The sequence below is a fragment of the Pyrus communis genome, chromosome 11, assembly GCF_041283825.1.
Source record: "Pyrus communis isolate YQ-2024b chromosome 11, ASM4128382v1, whole genome shotgun sequence".
NCBI lineage: Eukaryota > Viridiplantae > Streptophyta > Magnoliopsida > Rosales > Rosaceae > Pyrus > Pyrus communis.
Window position 1 is genome coordinate 24,812,501 of NC_142575.1, and position 16,726 is coordinate 24,829,226.

Below are 16,726 nucleotides of genomic sequence, written 5' to 3' on the forward strand. Positions count from 1 at the left end.
AAGCTGGCTCCTTGCTATTATAATCCTTTCCAGATACTTGCTCGGGTTGCCTAGGTTGCTTATACATTGGACCTTCCTCCTCATTCCTGCATTCAACCTACATTCCATGTGTCCTTGCTTAAACCCAAGATTGATGTTCATATTGTAGCTTCTCCGGCTCTTTCTCCAGTAGCTTTTGATGGTACCTTCATGTGGTCCCTTGAGAAAATCCTGCAGGGTGGTATGTTCAAACATGTTAACTGCACACTCGTTGGTTAATCAAATGGGAAAGCCTTCCAGATCATGACGCAACATGGGAGGATGTCGATTCGATCTTTGCTCGTTTTCCTGAATTTGTTGCCTAAGGATAAGCTCCTTGTAAGGAGGGTGCAATGTTAGAACCTTATCAAGACTCATGGTGTTATGACCATATATACTATAGTTTAGGCCTTGCTACTTTATACTTATTATCTATTATGGTATTTGTAATGGTTGTTGGCTGGTGAATCAGCACCTGTGCTCTTTTGTCTGTTTTGGCTGTTGGAGATATATGCCGCATGTGTACCTTCCTTTTGGGATTATGAAATGAATTAACCTTTATCCTTTCTCTGTATTCTATCTTTTTTACTCTATATATCTTCCTCTATGCAGCTGGTACCTAACAGTTTGCTGCACATGAAGCCCTTACGATCGTCGGTTGCTGTTAAACCTTGCCGTCGTTGTACATCGCCCTCGCCTAGGAGATTCTGGGCGACAGCTGCAAGAGTTCGATATGGTGTTGTAGAGAAGTGAGAGGGTGGTTTTTGGTTAGGGCAGAAGAAGGAGTTGGAGGTTGAGAGTGTTTTGGGACGGAGGAGGAGGAGGGGATGAGTGAGAGAGAGGTGGCGAGGAATCTTCGAAACAAAGAGCAAGGAGGAATTGAGAGGGAATCTAGGAAACAATTTTAGGGTTTTAGGTTTTCTTAATTTTTTAATTTTTAAAAATTGTTTAACTTTTAACTATTGAGTTTTTTTAAAAAAAAATTTAAAATTTTTTAATGTTCACGTGGCCCACATATTGATACGTGCGTACATTCATTGTTCATCCCTTCTCTTGCCTCCTAAGTTACTAGAAGAAAAGCATGACTTTAAGTAACCCAATATCAATACCAAAACCAATGAAAAGAAATACACGTACATGAATAATGTATAAAATGTATCAAGTGCAAGTCATGTGACTTAAACTGAAAATTGAGTAGATTAGCTCTAATTCTTATAGCATAACTAATGCAAACTAACATAAGCAAAAGTGTTTAGCTTCAAATAACAAAATTCAGTTTCTAATGGAAATATGGAACATATCTAGTTTAGGCTTAAATAGCGTAGATGTGAGATTGGTAACTTTAAGATTTTTTTTTTTTTTATTGTTTGATGGGGGCCTCAATGTCCCTATTTTTTGAAAGAATAGTTTCGAGTATCTCCAAAGGAGATGTAGGAGATGTCAAATTTTAAACCTAAAATTTAAAATTGAATCTTATAGGCACTTTGATCTTTTTTAAGTTTTGCTATCCACCCGAAATGTCAAATTTAAACTATTATTCATTACATGATTTATTTTCATAATTGTAATAAATATTTTTAGAACAAAAAACAATAATAAAAATGATACAAAAACATTTATTAATTAATTAAAATGGATTTGAGGTTGTTATCAAATTCACCTTTGCTGCCAATTCACATCATGCCACATAGAATTAACATTTTGCTTGAAAAACACTAATGTTGTCTTTTTTATTGTTAGCGGTGATGTGGAATTTTATAGGCTTGTTTTATTGAATCAAATTTTTGTTTTTAAAATTAATGAGTATTAAGTAATTTAGCTACATTCATTATTTTGAAAAAGAAAAAAAAAATCAGATTCAACAAAGATACCAAACAAGCCCTTAACTTTCACTTAAGCAATAACACCAATGAGATATGCTAAGAAGACTCTCTCGAAGGTGAAACTCTCTATGAACTCTGTGTCCAACCCAACCCTATTACAAGAACACTAAACTCATGTTCTAACTCTTTTTTAGGCCATTCAGGCGACAATGGAACATGGCACCTCATGTTTTTGCCACAATTCTTTATAATATTGACACAAATTTTGGTATTAAATTATAAGGTAACAGGGAATTCGTCAAAAATCTCACTTTAGAAGGGTTTCCTTAACAATTTTCTTTAAATAAATTAAAATTAGGAAGTTTTAACGAAAATGTCACGGTACTGTTCACTTTAACGAAAAATCACATTTTTACACTAAAAAGTCAATCCTGATACTATTCACTTTACTATTTATTTTGTTCTTATCATTAAAATTCAAAATTTTTGAACCTTTTTCATTAGTTTTTATTTTTTAAATCAAGCATCATGATAATCAGTTTGGGTTGGACCCCACACTAGCGGCAATATGTCGTCGTCCGCACTTTGTTCTAATTCCTAATCCCACCTTCGCCACCCTCCCAAAGGATAAAGAAAAACATCGAAGTTACGTTCGGCGCCCGCCTTTTAAATTGTGTCAACAAAAACACAGTGCCATACCCAAAACCAGGAGAAAAGCCACGAAAGCCACGACACGACACCCCCTTCATATCTAATTATTAGCAGACCAGAGTGAGTTTCTTTTCTTCTTTTCTCCTTTGTTTTTTTTTTCTTCTTCTTCTTCTTGTTTTTTTTTTCTTTCTTTTTTTTTTTTTTTTTTTTGTAATCCTTTGATTGGTGGACATTTATATTTATTTGATTATGCAAATGGGTCCTCATTATTTTCTGTTTTTGTCCCCTCCAATTTCTTTACTGTAAAGCTACTCTTGGTACCATTACTAGATCTGGAAATTTCTTTCTTTTTTTCTCTTTTGCATTTATTTATCAAGTTCCTATCATTTCTGCTTTTGGGTTTGTTGATTTCAAGCTGGATTTGTTGTAACCCTTTGTTTCAGAATCTGAAGGTTGGTCTCATTTCTGGAATTATATTCTGATTTATTGGAAGAATACATACATATAGATATATATTTTTATTTTTTCATATAGCTGGGTAATTTTGTGGGTAGGCTTTGGAGATAATTATCTCCTTGAAGAAAGTGATATGAGCATGGATTATCTGATTCTTTTTTGTAGATTTATTTCCTCATTAAAATTTGTAAAAGTTTGTAAATTTTGTTTCTGTTCACTATATTTGTTCCTTTTTACATTTATGTGTTCAATCATGGACTGCTGCCGGTAATTGAATCTGGTTGGTCATCATCAACTGAGTATGTGAAGCTGGGTTTTGTTCGATTCCTCGGCCGCCTTTTCATATTGTCTCTTATTTAAGTTTAGGATGGAGTCTTAACATAAAATTTCTTTTATGTCTCTGTCGATGCTTAGTTTGAATGGAATCCTAATTCTTGTATGTATTCGTAATAATCTTTGTTCTGTTTTTTCGTTGAAATCTCAAAGGGTTCGTTCTTTGAATGAACCGTTTCTACGCGGTTTAATGCTTTTCATGTCCTTGTTTTTTGAGCAAATGTTCATGTATTTCAATTTTAAACATGTACTTGGATAGATAAAACCATCACTGTTTGAAATTTCATTTTGTTATAATGCTTCAGGTGTATAAATAATTTACAATATGGAAGGTATCGTAGTAAGAAGGGTTATTCCCGCAGACAATAGTTGCCTCTTCAATGCGGTCGGGTAAGCTCCAGTACAACCCTCTATTTTATCCATTGGCTATTGCAATGAAGTGAACTGTGTCATTTAATGTCAAATTTTCTATTCAATTTTTGCCCTTCGTTTGCAGGTATGTAATGGATCATGACCAGAAAAAAGCTCCTGAATTGAGACAGGTATATGAACATTCAAGGCTTAAAAGCATACAACAATAGATACAAATCATGGGTGCTTGTGCGTACATAGCCCCCGATTTGCATTGTGTATGCATAAGTGCAATACTTACTGATCACTCTCTGATACTTACATTTTGTGATCATCCACGATGTGAAGGTTATAGCTGCAACGGTAGCAAGTGATCCAACTAAGTATTCCGAAGCATTTCTTGGTAAATCGAATGAAGAGTATTGTGCTTGGATTCTTGACTCAGAGAAGTGGGGAGGTTTGTTAAGAAAACTTTCTGTTCTTATGCATCTGAATCTTGGTTACCAAACAAAATGCACAATAAAAAGTTTTTCTCATAATAGTTTGGTTATTTCTTATACACAACTAAGTAGCCAAACCTTAATTATACTTGACTGACTTAGATCTTCTTCTAGGGTATTGAGGATTATTGAATTTCATATTTGACAGAAGCTTTGTGTCTTGAATGTTCAAGAAATAGTTTGTGTGGCCACTTGTCTATAAGATAAAGTTCAAATCTTTCTTTTCCTTCGTTGAGGTCTCTGTCCCTATCAGTAACTGGGATACTATTAGATTTGTTTTGTGCACACTGTTAATTTGCAATCTTGTGTGCAGGTGCCATAGAGCTATCTATATTAGCAGATTATTATGGACGTGAAATCGCAGCGTATGATATCCAGACTACACGTTGTGATTTGTATGGTCAGGTTAGCATTTGTAGCGAATTCTCATGTATATTAATCTTGCCCACTTACCATTTCTGAATGTTTATGCCCATTTTTGTATGCGGTGCTGTTTTACAGGAGAAGAGGTATTCCGAAAGGGTGATGTTGATCTATGATGGACTTCATTACGATGCTTTAGCTGTATGTGGCTCTGATTATTTTTTTGTTAATTTTCTGTTTACGAATTTTTCTGGTTGTCAATGTGGATGGACTGTTAACAAGTGGCTTCGATATGGCCTCAAGTTGGCGTTCATCATGTGGTTGGCTGAGGGATTTCCAAGGACAGGGATTTAGGCTAAAGTAGGTGGAAAGTTGGAAACGCACTACAAAACATTAGATAGAGGGATCGAAAATGCACCACATGTAACATGAGCATTATGAAGCCACTAAATGGCTAAACAAAGGATTTTCAAATGACTCTTTCAAGTAGTCATTTACAAATCCCTCTAAGTGCATTGTGTCTAGTCATTTCAAATCCATTGATCTATTGTTCTGTTGTGCATTTCTTGCTAATGTATGCCTAAATCCCTTGGTACTTGGTAATACCTTATCCAAACACAACATAAATATTCTTCCCTCATGAGACATCTTGCCAACCGTACGAACCAGATGATTTAGTCTTCTGTTCTCTTGTATGGGTTTGAGCATGTTAAAAACTGGGAGGGGGAGAGGGGAAGAAAAACCGAACATGAGCTGGGCAAATTTTTATACTTGTGTGGGATAGTTTTTACTTATTCAAGAATAAGTGGTCTTTGTTGTGCATTTGGTAATTACAATCTGTTTATTCACCTGGCATACTTCTTATTTGGTTCACTATTTTTGCTATCCCCCGTTCATGATGGAGGTTGCACTTGATTTTTCCACTTAAATGATGGCTGAATTCTTTATTCTGTTGTATCAGATGTCTCCCTTCGAGGGAGCTCCAGAGGAGTTTGATCAGACAATATTTGCAGTCCATAACGGTTCCATTGGGCCAGTTGAGGGGCTCACTCTTAACCTTGTCAAAGAGCAACAAAGGTATTACTTTCATGATGGCTTCTAATTTCAGTGCACACGCACAAAAACTATGACGCATAATATGTTAAATCATTATACATGTCCCTTGGGGTTTTAGTCTGTGACTAGCATATTTGGATGTTACCGGATACATAGTATCTGAATTAGGGACTCCTTTCTGACATTTCACGCTAAGCTTTAAAGTGTGCGACTAAGTTTCCTAGTTCACTACACAACCTAGTTACAAACCTATACAACTTGAGCAATTGTTTTCAAATTTATTACAAATACAGTGTCTTGAATTTTCCGGATCTCTATGTGTTGAGGATATACCGGTTGAACCTGTATTGTACTAACGGTAACATTAAATTATAATGAATAAATTTGTTGTCAACTTCAGATGATTAAGAACTATATGACAAATGCCAAATGTGTGTTGCCTGTACGTTATGCTTTCAATTCGTACCCTACCAAAAAAAGAGGGGGTATAAAAATATTAAGTTTGTGTGACTAAATTGTCAAAATTTTTGAGGTAATGTGTGTTTCACGTAATTATCTTGGTTACAATGATTGAGTGCATCGTCCTGTTAGGTGTCCATTTTTCCATTGCTCCTACTACGTATGTAGCTGAGATATATGCATATGTATCTGCATTAACTCTTAATACATGAGCATACCTTAACACCATGATACTTCTTTGCAGTAAGAGGAGATACACGGACACTGCCAACTTCACTTTGCGCTGTGGGGTGTGCCAACTTGGACTAGTCGGCCAGAAGGTTAGCTCCCCACAATACAAATTCTGTTTGCCTTGCCTCCTTGGTGTTTCTTACCGTGTGTGGTTGTGCACATGAAATTTCTTAAGTTCTTATGTTACTGAATAATCTTGTATGTATATATTCAGGAGGCTGTGGAGCATGCACGGGCGACAGGGCATGTCAACTTTCAAGAATACAGATAACAGAATCGCTATCCGCTCATTTGTTTCATGCTGTGTCAAATAAGTACAACGTTGGACTGTCGAAAGGCCACCGTGTGATAATATTCAGTCTCGAAATGTTGTATTGTAGTACTGTACCGTCAAAAGGAAGAAAAACAAGGAAAACTAGACTTGTAGTGGGTTTCCCATATCATTTTATGGGGTCTCATGCAACCTGTTGTATCAGCCATTACCCTCCTTTATTTATTATTCGAGTCTTCTTCATTTTATATGGTTGATTGTCTCTCGAGGTTCTACCAATTTCCAATTACTTTTCGCTCGTTCTTTTTCTCCTTCTACACACTTCTGTTTACACATATTCTTTGATTTTTCTTTTTTTTTTTTAATTTATTAAATCCAGTCAATTGGTATTGGAAAAGAATACGAACCGTATAAAATTATCTCATCTCTACAATTTTGTAAGATATATTTACATTAAAAAGTAGAAAAATTGAGTTAAGTCATCTGATGGGTGTGATTAATTTGGTGGCGAAGTGACCGAGAATGTGATCAGTTAATCCAACTACTTGGAACCTGAAACCCAAATCGAAGATCCTAGATCCGGCACTCAGGACCGGACATGGGACTTCGGAGCGGGACCACAACGCCGGGGACCAATCTAAAATCTGACAGTAACAATGTACCACCATTTTACTCAGTTGATCCCTTCTGGCTTCACGTACGATCTTCCCCACTACCTCGTACCAACCCCACAGGTTTCCAAAATTTCATTGATTCTCAACAAATTCTACATTATTCTAGAGTGCTCCGAAGCATGAGATACTCAGAGTACCGTCGAAAATCCTGCTTCTTAATTCGAAATTTTCTTTCTAACATCTGCTTTTTTTTTTTCCTTTCCAGTTCTGATTAAAGGGAAAGACAAGTTTTGGACCACAGATTTTCCATTTCCTATAAGAAACTAAAATGAAACATTTCTCAAAACAAAATACATCATATTACAGACGGAGGAAATGTTATCGTTCTTCGTCTACCATTTTCAACAAATGGTGTCCTCTGTACTTGAAATGATACAAATAATGACTCGCGCCTTCTGAATCGCTTGCAAAGACCCCCGAAACCAGACGTGGGAGTCCATGATCATCTGCATTTTATTCAGAGACTCCTTGCGACCGCCATTGAGCATTTCCTAGTGGCAGGAGTTTGTACCTTGCGCGGTGAGAAATGGAACTACTTATTCTTGCCTGGGTTTATCAGTTTCGTTTTATGAGCAAACTCTGCCTCACTACTAGATCTTCTGTTTAAGCACATGACGCAGTTGGACCTTATGACTGTCCAACCTTGCCTCCAAAAGCTTTGCCTTCAAACTATGCTTCTGGGCGCCAAGCGGAATGCACCCCTTCATACCCCGAATGTGATGCCCCGTCTCAGGAGAATTCCACTGCCCCACTAAATCAGAGGGGCTAAGCCCGCCTTTACCCGAACCCCGATCAGGGGATACCAGACCCCTAGTGGATATCCTTCCATTCGATAGCCTACCGTTTATTCCCTCTAGAGAGATTATCTTGTAGTTTTCCCCACTGTTTTGGCCAGACCTCCAAAGCCTTGCTATTGATGATACCTTCTTCGTCTGCTTTGTTGGTACCGAGCAAACCTCGCTGATTTCAGTAATTGGTGTTCCCTCAACTTCTTCTTCCCATTCTGTTCCACTCTCTGAGACATTACTCTCTCGGCGATTCTTATTGACAGATGGGGCACTCCCGTCTGGCGAATAGCTTGAGCCCTGATCCTCGAGATGGCTCACAGTTTCCCAACCACTCTCATCTTCTTCTATATCACCATTATGACCAACAAATGCAACTGGATGTCTCTGGATCCAGTCCTTATTGATTCCATTGCCTTCAGGACTCACAGTACGAATTTTTGAACCATGGCTAGCAGGACTGTAAGCAACACACTGCTCAATCTCCCTCTCATTAGGCTCACCGAAATTAACTTCTTCGAACACAGAAAAGATATCATCAGGATTGGGGGGTTCATAAAAAAAGTCCTTGACGTCTTGAATATTTACAGCAGCAGCAGCCTGTCGCAGATATTCTACTTCTCTCATTTCCTTCACATCTGGTGTTGCACTTCTTGACGTCAGAAAATTCTCCAGATCTGACACAATCTTGTTCATCAGAGAATACTTCTCCTCAACTGCCACCTTTGCATCAACCAGCTTCATTTGGACACGTTCCTCACGCCAGACTTCTGCCATCTGCAACATCTTCCTTTCCTCGTCCACTTCCTCTCTGAGTTTCATGGATTCTCTCTTCAATGCTTCAACTTCAGCCTTGTCTTCTCCAATTTCCTTAGCAAGCTCATCACATACTTCTTCAATCAATTCTCTGGCCTTTCTTTCTTTCTCGTACTCCTGCATGTATCGCTTTGCTGATAACTTGACATCAGCAAGCTCATTAACCAATTTGGAATTGATTATCTCAGTTCTCTGGCGACTCTTCCTTTCCCGGTTCAATTCAGACTTCATGTCATCAATAAATGCGCGGACTTTCTCATGCTCTCGGCTCCTCCATGAAACTCTTTCCTCACTGACATTCCTTAAGAAGTGCTCAAGTTTCCTTTTTGAGGAACACCGTTCCATCTCAAGCTCCTGAATGCGAGCTCGTGCCTGCTCTAGCTCAGCTTCAAGTACAGATACAACTGATACAGCACTTGCTTGTTGGTCAAGAAGCTTCATTTGGCTGTAAATTTGCCGTACCTCATCTGATGTTTTCAAGCAGACTGGATCCCATTTTGTTTGCCCCTCCATGACAGAGTTGGATAACTGAAATGAAGGTTGAAGTTAAAATTAGAGGTAACACCACAGGAAAAACAGACCTTAAACAGCTTCGGGAAAAATTGATGTTGAGAAACAAATTTAACGAAGAAAAAGTTAAAAGGACGAGACTGTCTGTTATATAACTTCAGAGAATATATACAAGTGACATGTTTCTTAGCCAGCTGAGCTGCACCTGAACGCATTTCAGCATTCCATATTAGTTCCAACAATCCATACATGTATATATGCATGTAATAACAAATTTTCATATTGTAGCCTTTTCTCTTTATTTGGAAAACGGCCAAGCCTTAGTTGTTGCATAATCTGAAATTACTTCATGATTCTCCCTCACAAATTTCCATCTTTTTGCTAGAGCTTTCTGGGATTGCTAATGCTGCTTTTTAGACAGCTATATCTTTTAATCCAGCTAAAGAATTAGCTATACGTCCCATTTTACACCAAATTTCTACTTTATTTTTCATCCAAATATGATCATTATTCTCTATTTCGTAGCGTATATGAGTAATTAAAATTAAATATTTAAATTCACCCATGAGAAATCCCAAGAGTAACACTGCTTTAACCTTATAACATAATATTCAATTTCTGAGGACAGCAAAACAGATGACTACTTGATGAAACATCTATTTTTCTTCCAAAACCAACGATTCTTAATGAGTATCCATAACGCCAATCCTTGCAAAGCAAATCATCTGCCAAGGTTCATGCCAAATAGCTTGCCTTAAAGGACTGCTCGGCATGTGTGACACGTGCACAAGACGATTAAGGTATCTTATTGTAATTGCTTTAAAAAAATATAAAAAAAAAAATCTGTATCGTATTGTACTTAAGTTCATAAAGGATGTTGTTCATTCAGAATTTACAGATCATTGTATGAATTTAAGGAAGAGATGTACCTTGGACAAGAACCCATTCCTTGAGGTCGACCTAGGGCTTTGTAAAAGATCATTTGCTTCAGAAGCATATCCTTTGCTGTTACGATTACGGAGAAATGGTACCCCAATATGGCCAACGTCAGGCTGAAAAGAAGACAACAGCAATGAATATCAAAATCCCGAGTATACAACAGCATTAATACTGGCTGGTTGAGGGCAAGGCATGATAGGACAAGACGTATTAAAACAGCACGCAAGGACCCGGGGATCCCAGAACAACAAAGGAAAGCGTAATGAGCCGGAATTTTCAGAAATCGTCAAAGCATTGCATAAATGCCGTTACCATCATATCTTGAATATCACAGTTCCATGTTAATACATTCAGATAAACATGACACCGCTAATTTTAATTAAGAAAACAATACAGGACTAATGAAAGATCTCAACAGTCAATTAATTACCAAAATAAGAGATACTTAGCAGGAAATTGATGGAAACTTACAAGCATTACCGCATTAGTAAAGATTTCATGCTAATTTAAGAACACATTTTCTCAGTAAGATCGATCAGAGTTGAAATCACAACGCCTGGTTTCTTAGTCCTCAATTCGAAAAATCGAAACGAAACACGAAGACAACAACAGTACCGTAGATATCAACACCAACATTAGTATTTATCAAACTAAAAGAACACCAGATTTAACAACTTCCAATGAATTAACGAGAAAATTAAACAACTTTTTTTGACATAAAAAGGTCAACCTCCAATCAAATGCGATTCAACCAAGGTTGCAAAGAAGACCCATTTGACCATAAAATTACAGATCTTTGAGACCAAGCTCACCTGAAACCCTAGCTTCCCATTACGTCCAGGTACACTGGAACCCGTCTCCGGTAACTGCAGCCGCCACAGACCAGCGGCAAGCTTCCTGGCCGACAAGGGGGCCTCTCTTCCCTTCCTGCCCTTTCTCCTCACTCCGTCCTCTCTTTCCTCCTCACGGGCATTTTGGTCCTTTCGCCTCTCCCCGTGCCCCTGGCGCTCTTCTGGGCCTTCGTCAATCTTCCACTTGAGCAAAGGCGTCTCGGGTCGGCTCCGCTTTCCGGTCGGAAGTCCGGCCCGCTTCAACCGGGCCGAACCGGGTGCCCGGGTCTTCTTGCGGGTGGTGGGGGGTCTGTGGAGGTGAAGATCTGAGTCCGGCGGTGGGAACGTTGGCGAGAGGTGCCGGGGCTTGCTGGGTATCTTCATCTTCTTGAGTGAGATTCAGCCATTTAGAGAGAGAAAGTAAAGGGTTTTCTGGTGTGTGTGTGTGTGTAGTGTGGGTGTACTGTGAAATGGGAAGGAAGTACAGAGAGAGAGAGACAGAGAGAGACAGAGAGTTAGAGAGAGACAGAGAGACTGTGACATAGACAGGGATGCATACAAGCACACAGACATGTACGGAGGAGGTATTTTAGGTATGAAAAATACAATATTAGAGTGTATAAACATACGAACGTGATTTTCCATGTATGTATAATGTATTTCTACGGTCAACTACGTATCTTACTCCTGAGATTTCGAGGTCGATGACATGGACAGCTATTGCACCACGTTGTTAACAAAAATAGACGTTGTGATTTAAAGGGTATCGTCATTGATATGTATAAAACAAATAAACGGTTCATCGTGAGGATGCTAATTTTGAGCCTTGTAGTTTGGGCTTGTAAAAGCATCTCCAAAATAGATGTTAAATTTTAAACATCAAAATGATAATTGATAGCTTATGTGACAATTTGACATTTTGTACAATATTTTACTCCACTCGATATGTCAAATAATAATGTCATTCAATTTATTTTTTTATTTTTTTGTGCAGTCCAATGATTAAAGCAACCAATCAAATATTTCAAAAATATAACAACATTTATTATATATTATATTAATTTATTAAAATATCATTTAATAAATTTGACATTTGCGGTCAAATTTGACAGCAAAAGGCTTTGCCTTCAAATGACTCAGCGCCACCTAAGAAACTGAAGGCTCATTTGGAGAGAGTTTGCTACCATTTTTTATTGTTATATGCCTATGTGGCAATTTTGACATCTCCTTTAGAGGTACTCTAACTATACAGAGCATTAAGCTGATTGATTGCATGAAAAATTAAGTCAACGATTCATTATCACCTCAATTTTGAGGTTACATCAAAGCAAAGCTGCCCCGACCACGCCCTCACGGTTTTATTTCTGAGAATTCACACAAGAACTTCCCAGGAGGTCACCACTCATGGGATCGCGCACTACTTGCTTAACTTCGGAGTTCCAATGGAACCCGAAGCCAGTGAGTTTTCAAAAGGCCTCGTGCTAGGTAGAGATGGAATTATACATATGAGGCTTACAGGATCCACTTCCCTAGGCGATGTGGAATGTAACAATCCACCCTCTTAGGGGCCCGACCATGTCCTCACGGTTTTGTTTCTAGGAACTCACACGAGAACTTCCTAGTGGGTCACCCATCATGAGATTGCTCTCGCATGAACTCGTTTAACTTCGGAATTCCTACGAAACCCGAAGTCAGTGAGCTCCCAAAAGACCTTGTGCTAGGTAGGGATGAGAATATACATATAAGGATCACTCTCCTGAACGATGTGGGCTCTTACAAAAATACCACATGGTTATAAAGTGAATACATTTTTTTTCACGAGAGACACCCGGAATATTATTCCATATCTCAATTTTTTAACACTATTGGTATTTTTACTTTTTATTTTTTGAGATGAAACGTTTGTTTTTTATATTATAATTTTAAGCACTAATATAACACAAAGGTCATTCGAGATACAATCCAAAATGTTCTTGTAGACATCGAAATTTCGGTGAAATGAATGTTAACCAATAATTAAAATTTCAACGCTCACGTGTCACATAAATTTTACATGTAGCGTGTGACTCAACGAAAAATCGAAATAAATTGGAAAAGTCATCAAATAGGACACGTGTCAATATCTGGCAGAAATGATTTATTTCATCTGATTATTTAAATCCAAAAATCAAGTTTTGGAATTCTATAAATAGGAGGCCAAGACATTCATTTCAGGAAAGAAGAAGAGAAAGAGGGAGGAAGAAGAAGGGAGAAAGAAAGAAGGGAATTCACATCACACCAAAACCTTGAAGCTTTGAAACTCCAAAGCTCTCAAGCAAATCCCGAAGGATCAAGAAAACACTCTTCGTTCTTCGTCAAATCCTCCTTCAAGATCAAGCCCCAACGGCCCTTGAAGAACTTCCACCAACTCAAGATCAAGCCCCGACGGCCCCTTGAAGAAAGTGTTCATCATCCGTTCATCCCAAGATCAAGCTCCAACAGCCCTTTGGATCAACAACCTCAACAAATTCACACATCCAATCGTTCTTCAAGATTAAGCCCAAAAGCCTTGAAGATCCGTTCATCCATCAACCTTCAAGATCAAGCCCAAAAGCCCTTGAAGAAATCCACACAACCATTATTCAAGATCAAGCCCCGACGGCCCTTGAAGAAAGTGTTCATCGTTCATCATCCGTTCATTCAAGATCAAGCCCAAAAGCCCTTGAAGAAATCCACACAACCATTGTTCAAGATCAAGCCCCGACGGCCCCTTGAATAAAGTGTTCATCATCCGTTCATCCTTAGATCAAGCCCCAACGGCCCTTTGGATCAATAGCTCATCCACAAACCTACACCCTACGAAGATAGAATCAGAGGATCAAATTACAAAGAGATTGTAACCCCAAAATCATTAAACACAAAAAAATATATTTTGTGCACGTATTCTTGTCTCTTATTTCAGGAATTTTCCGTGTTTACAAATTTGGCACGCCCAGTGGGACAATCTCTACCTCTCATCTCTGTCTCCGTTCAAGATATTCAAGCACAGTCCATGGCTTCAAACAAAGAACAAGTCATGACTATCGGCACTACCTCCATTGAAAAACAGCTGGTTCAGATGAAGGAAACAATTGCAAGGCTGATAAAGACTGCAGAGGAGAAAAACTTGCAAACCGCAGGACTCATCAACCGTCTGGAGGCACAGCATGGCGTCAAAGTGAAACCAAGCTCTCTTCCAACTAAGAGGACTGAAGAAGGCTTCAACCCAAATGCCTACGAACTCATGTCAAAGGCTGGGCATGACTTTGCTTCCTCTTCGAATTTTGGAAAGAAGGTTTCAAACACCGTCAACGACAAAGATCGCGACCTCACCGAGACTCAAAAGAAGTTGAAGGAGCATGGTTACAGAGTTGACAACAACCAAAGCACACCTCCAAAATCAATGGCATCAAGCAAGGGACAAGCCGTTCTTGCAACCACCAAGGGAAGAAGCATAAGCACTTCCGCCACAAATGGAGCATCCATTGGTACCACAACCACTCCTCAACATGCCGCTGCAAAGTTGGTACTGCTAAGCAAGCAAGAGCAGCATCAAATGAGCGAGTCGGTCATCCACCTGACCTTGCTGGGGGCACCAAAGCATGCTATTGAGGCACACAAGATGACACCCCAAAATGACCAAAGGGGTTCTTCATCAGCACTATGGATGTCTGAAGGAAAGTCATGTCTATTGGCTGCACAAGTCATGACCATCGGCGTCACCTCTGTTGAAGAACAGCTAGCTCAGATGAATGAAGCAATCGCAAAGCTCACACGGACTGTGGAAGAGAAGGACTTGCAGATTGCCGCACTTGTCAACCAACTAGATGCGCTGCCCGACGTGAAAGTCGACCCAAGTGTTGGCCTAATAAAGAAAGAAGACGACGAAGAAGAAGAGCCAGCAGCGGAGAAAGTTGAAGAGAAGCCGAAGCTAGACCAAGCAACGGCATTCATGAGATCTCTCTCTATCCAGCAGCTACAGGAGATGATCGCAAGCACTGTCAAGACACAGTACGAAGGAAGCTCGCATGACTCCGTGCTGTACTCAAAGCCTTACTCCAAGAAGATTGATGCTTTGAAGATGCCAAGGGGTTATCAGCCCCCAAAATTCATGCAGTTCGATGGAAAAGGCAACCCGAAGCAACATGTCGCCCATTTCATTGAAACTTGCAACAATGCTGGGACAGAGGGAGACTACCTCGTCAAACAGTTCGTGCGTTCACTGAAAAGTAACGCTTTTGACTGGTACACTGACCTCGAACCTGAGTCCATCAACAGTTGGGACCAGCTAGAAAGGGAATTCCTCAACCGTTTCTACAGCACTCGTCGTACTGTAAGCATGCTAGAGCTGACCAGTACGAAACAGTGGAGAGATGAACCTGTCATCGACTACATAAATAGATGGCGTTCATTAAGCCTGGATTGCAAAGATCGGCTTTCTGAAACCTCCGCCATCGAGATGTGCGTTCAAGGCATGCAGTGGGGACTACACTACATCCTTCAAGGCATCAAACCACGAACATTTGAGGAGTTAGCCACCCGCGCCCATGATATGGAGTTAAGCATCACCCGTCATGGGAAGAAAGAGCAGATCGCCGACTACAAGAATGACAAAGTTTTGGGGCCAAAGGTGGATAAGGCTGCGTGGAAACCTACCAAGGAAGCAATGACGCTCAACACAACTCCAGTCAAAACCCATACACGAGGCAAGGCGATTCAAACCGAAGCTTTTCGTGATCAAGAGATACGTAGACGCACTTTGAAGGAGCTTGAGGAGAAGACTTATCCATTCCCCGACTCTGACGTGGTTGCCATGTTGAAAGACTTGCTTGACAAAAAGGTGATCGACCTACCTGAGTGCAAACGGCCAGAAGATATGAACCGTACTGATAGTCCAAGGTACTGTAAATTCCACCGCTTCATTAGTCATCCGACGGAAAAGTGCTTTGTGCTAAAAGATCTCATCATGAAGTTGGCTCAGAAAGGGATCATCGAGCTAGATCTTAATGATGTGGTGAAGTCAGACTATACCACCATCACTTCTGGCTCTTTGAACTCAAAATCTTCACCTCAACCGCCGGGGGCATACTCCAAAACCATGTCAGTCAAGTCAAGTGAAGTTGAAGGATGGACTCATGACACTCCAAAGAAAATGCACAAGAAACATAGGTCTCCTCCACAAGTTCACCAATCGGAAAGGGGGCAAAGCAGCTACCGTCAACCTTCAAAGCTATATGAAAATGTTGAGGATGATGAAATTATGACACAAAGATCGCCCGTTGCCATTACGATGCGCGATTTCTTCCCAGAAGACTTCTTCAATCACTCAGTCAAGACTCCTTGCTATGAAGATTGCAAGGAATGCCTCTCTAAGATCGTTTGACAAAATCATCAAAAAAAAAAAAAAAACGCTCCTCGTTCGCACGAGCCTAAAAGGCGACAACCAAAGCTCCTTGTCCGCACGAGCATAAAAGGCGACAACAAACGCTCCTGGCCCGCAAGAGCATAAACTGTGTACGGCAAAATCATCAAAAAAACCATCACTCATTTGAACTACGTTATGACTTGATCTCTTCTTTGGAAGAGTATGTAGGCAACTTGAAACTTCAAAACTTCAAGTACAGTCACATCAAAATAAATAA

At 39.5% G+C, this 16,726-nt stretch overlaps 2 protein-coding genes across 3 annotated transcripts; one reads left to right on the forward strand and one right to left on the reverse strand.

Moving 5' to 3' along the window:
* Positions 1-2,463: 2,463 nt before the first annotated feature.
* LOC137741752 (OVARIAN TUMOR DOMAIN-containing deubiquitinating enzyme 2) lies at positions 2,464-6,760 on the forward strand. 2 transcript variants are annotated; one of them, XM_068481474.2, is made up of 9 exons: positions 2,464-2,612; positions 3,587-3,671; positions 3,778-3,823; positions 3,981-4,089; positions 4,446-4,537; positions 4,634-4,696; positions 5,457-5,572; positions 6,255-6,330; positions 6,456-6,760. In XM_068481474.2, the coding sequence occupies exons 2-9, from the start codon at positions 3,607-3,609 to the stop codon at positions 6,510-6,512; spliced, it is 624 nt and encodes a 207-aa protein (XP_068337575.1). In that variant the 5' UTR covers positions 2,464-2,612; positions 3,587-3,606; the 3' UTR covers positions 6,513-6,760. The 2 variants fall into 2 exon arrangements, with proteins under 2 accessions (XP_068337575.1, XP_068337576.1); XM_068481475.2 differs by having other exon boundaries at positions 2,605-2,944.
* Positions 6,761-7,414: 654 nt separating this feature from the next.
* LOC137743264 (uncharacterized) lies at positions 7,415-11,641 on the reverse strand. The gene is made up of 3 exons (XM_068483133.2): positions 11,049-11,641; positions 10,227-10,349; positions 7,415-9,315 (listed from the first exon to the last, which is right to left on the reverse strand). Exons 1-3 carry the CDS (start codon positions 11,448-11,450, stop codon positions 7,777-7,779), a joined length of 2,064 nt encoding a protein of 687 aa, XP_068339234.2. The 5' UTR covers positions 11,451-11,641; the 3' UTR covers positions 7,415-7,776.
* Positions 11,642-16,726: the final 5,085 nt, after the last annotated feature.

Coding starts and splice junctions, on each gene's coding strand:
- LOC137741752 (XM_068481474.2), top strand. CDS start 3,607: ATGGAAGGTATCGTAGTAAGAAGGGTTATTCCCGCAGACAATAGTTGC. Junction 4,538..4,633: donor GTTGTGATTTGTATGGTCAG/GTTAGCATTTGT, acceptor GCTGTTTTACAG/GAGAAGAGGTATTCCGAAAG. Junction 4,697..5,456: donor TTCATTACGATGCTTTAGCT/GTATGTGGCTCT, acceptor CTGTTGTATCAG/ATGTCTCCCTTCGAGGGAGC.
- LOC137743264 (XM_068483133.2), bottom strand. CDS start 11,450: ATGAAGATACCCAGCAAGCCCCGGCACCTCTCGCCAACGTTCCCACCG. Junction 10,350..11,048: donor ATGGGAAGCTAGGGTTTCAG/GTGAGCTTGGTC, acceptor TCTTCTTTTCAG/CCTGACGTTGGCCATATTGG. Junction 9,316..10,226: donor GGAATGGGTTCTTGTCCAAG/GTACATCTCTTC, acceptor CCTTCATTTCAG/TTATCCAACTCTGTCATGGA.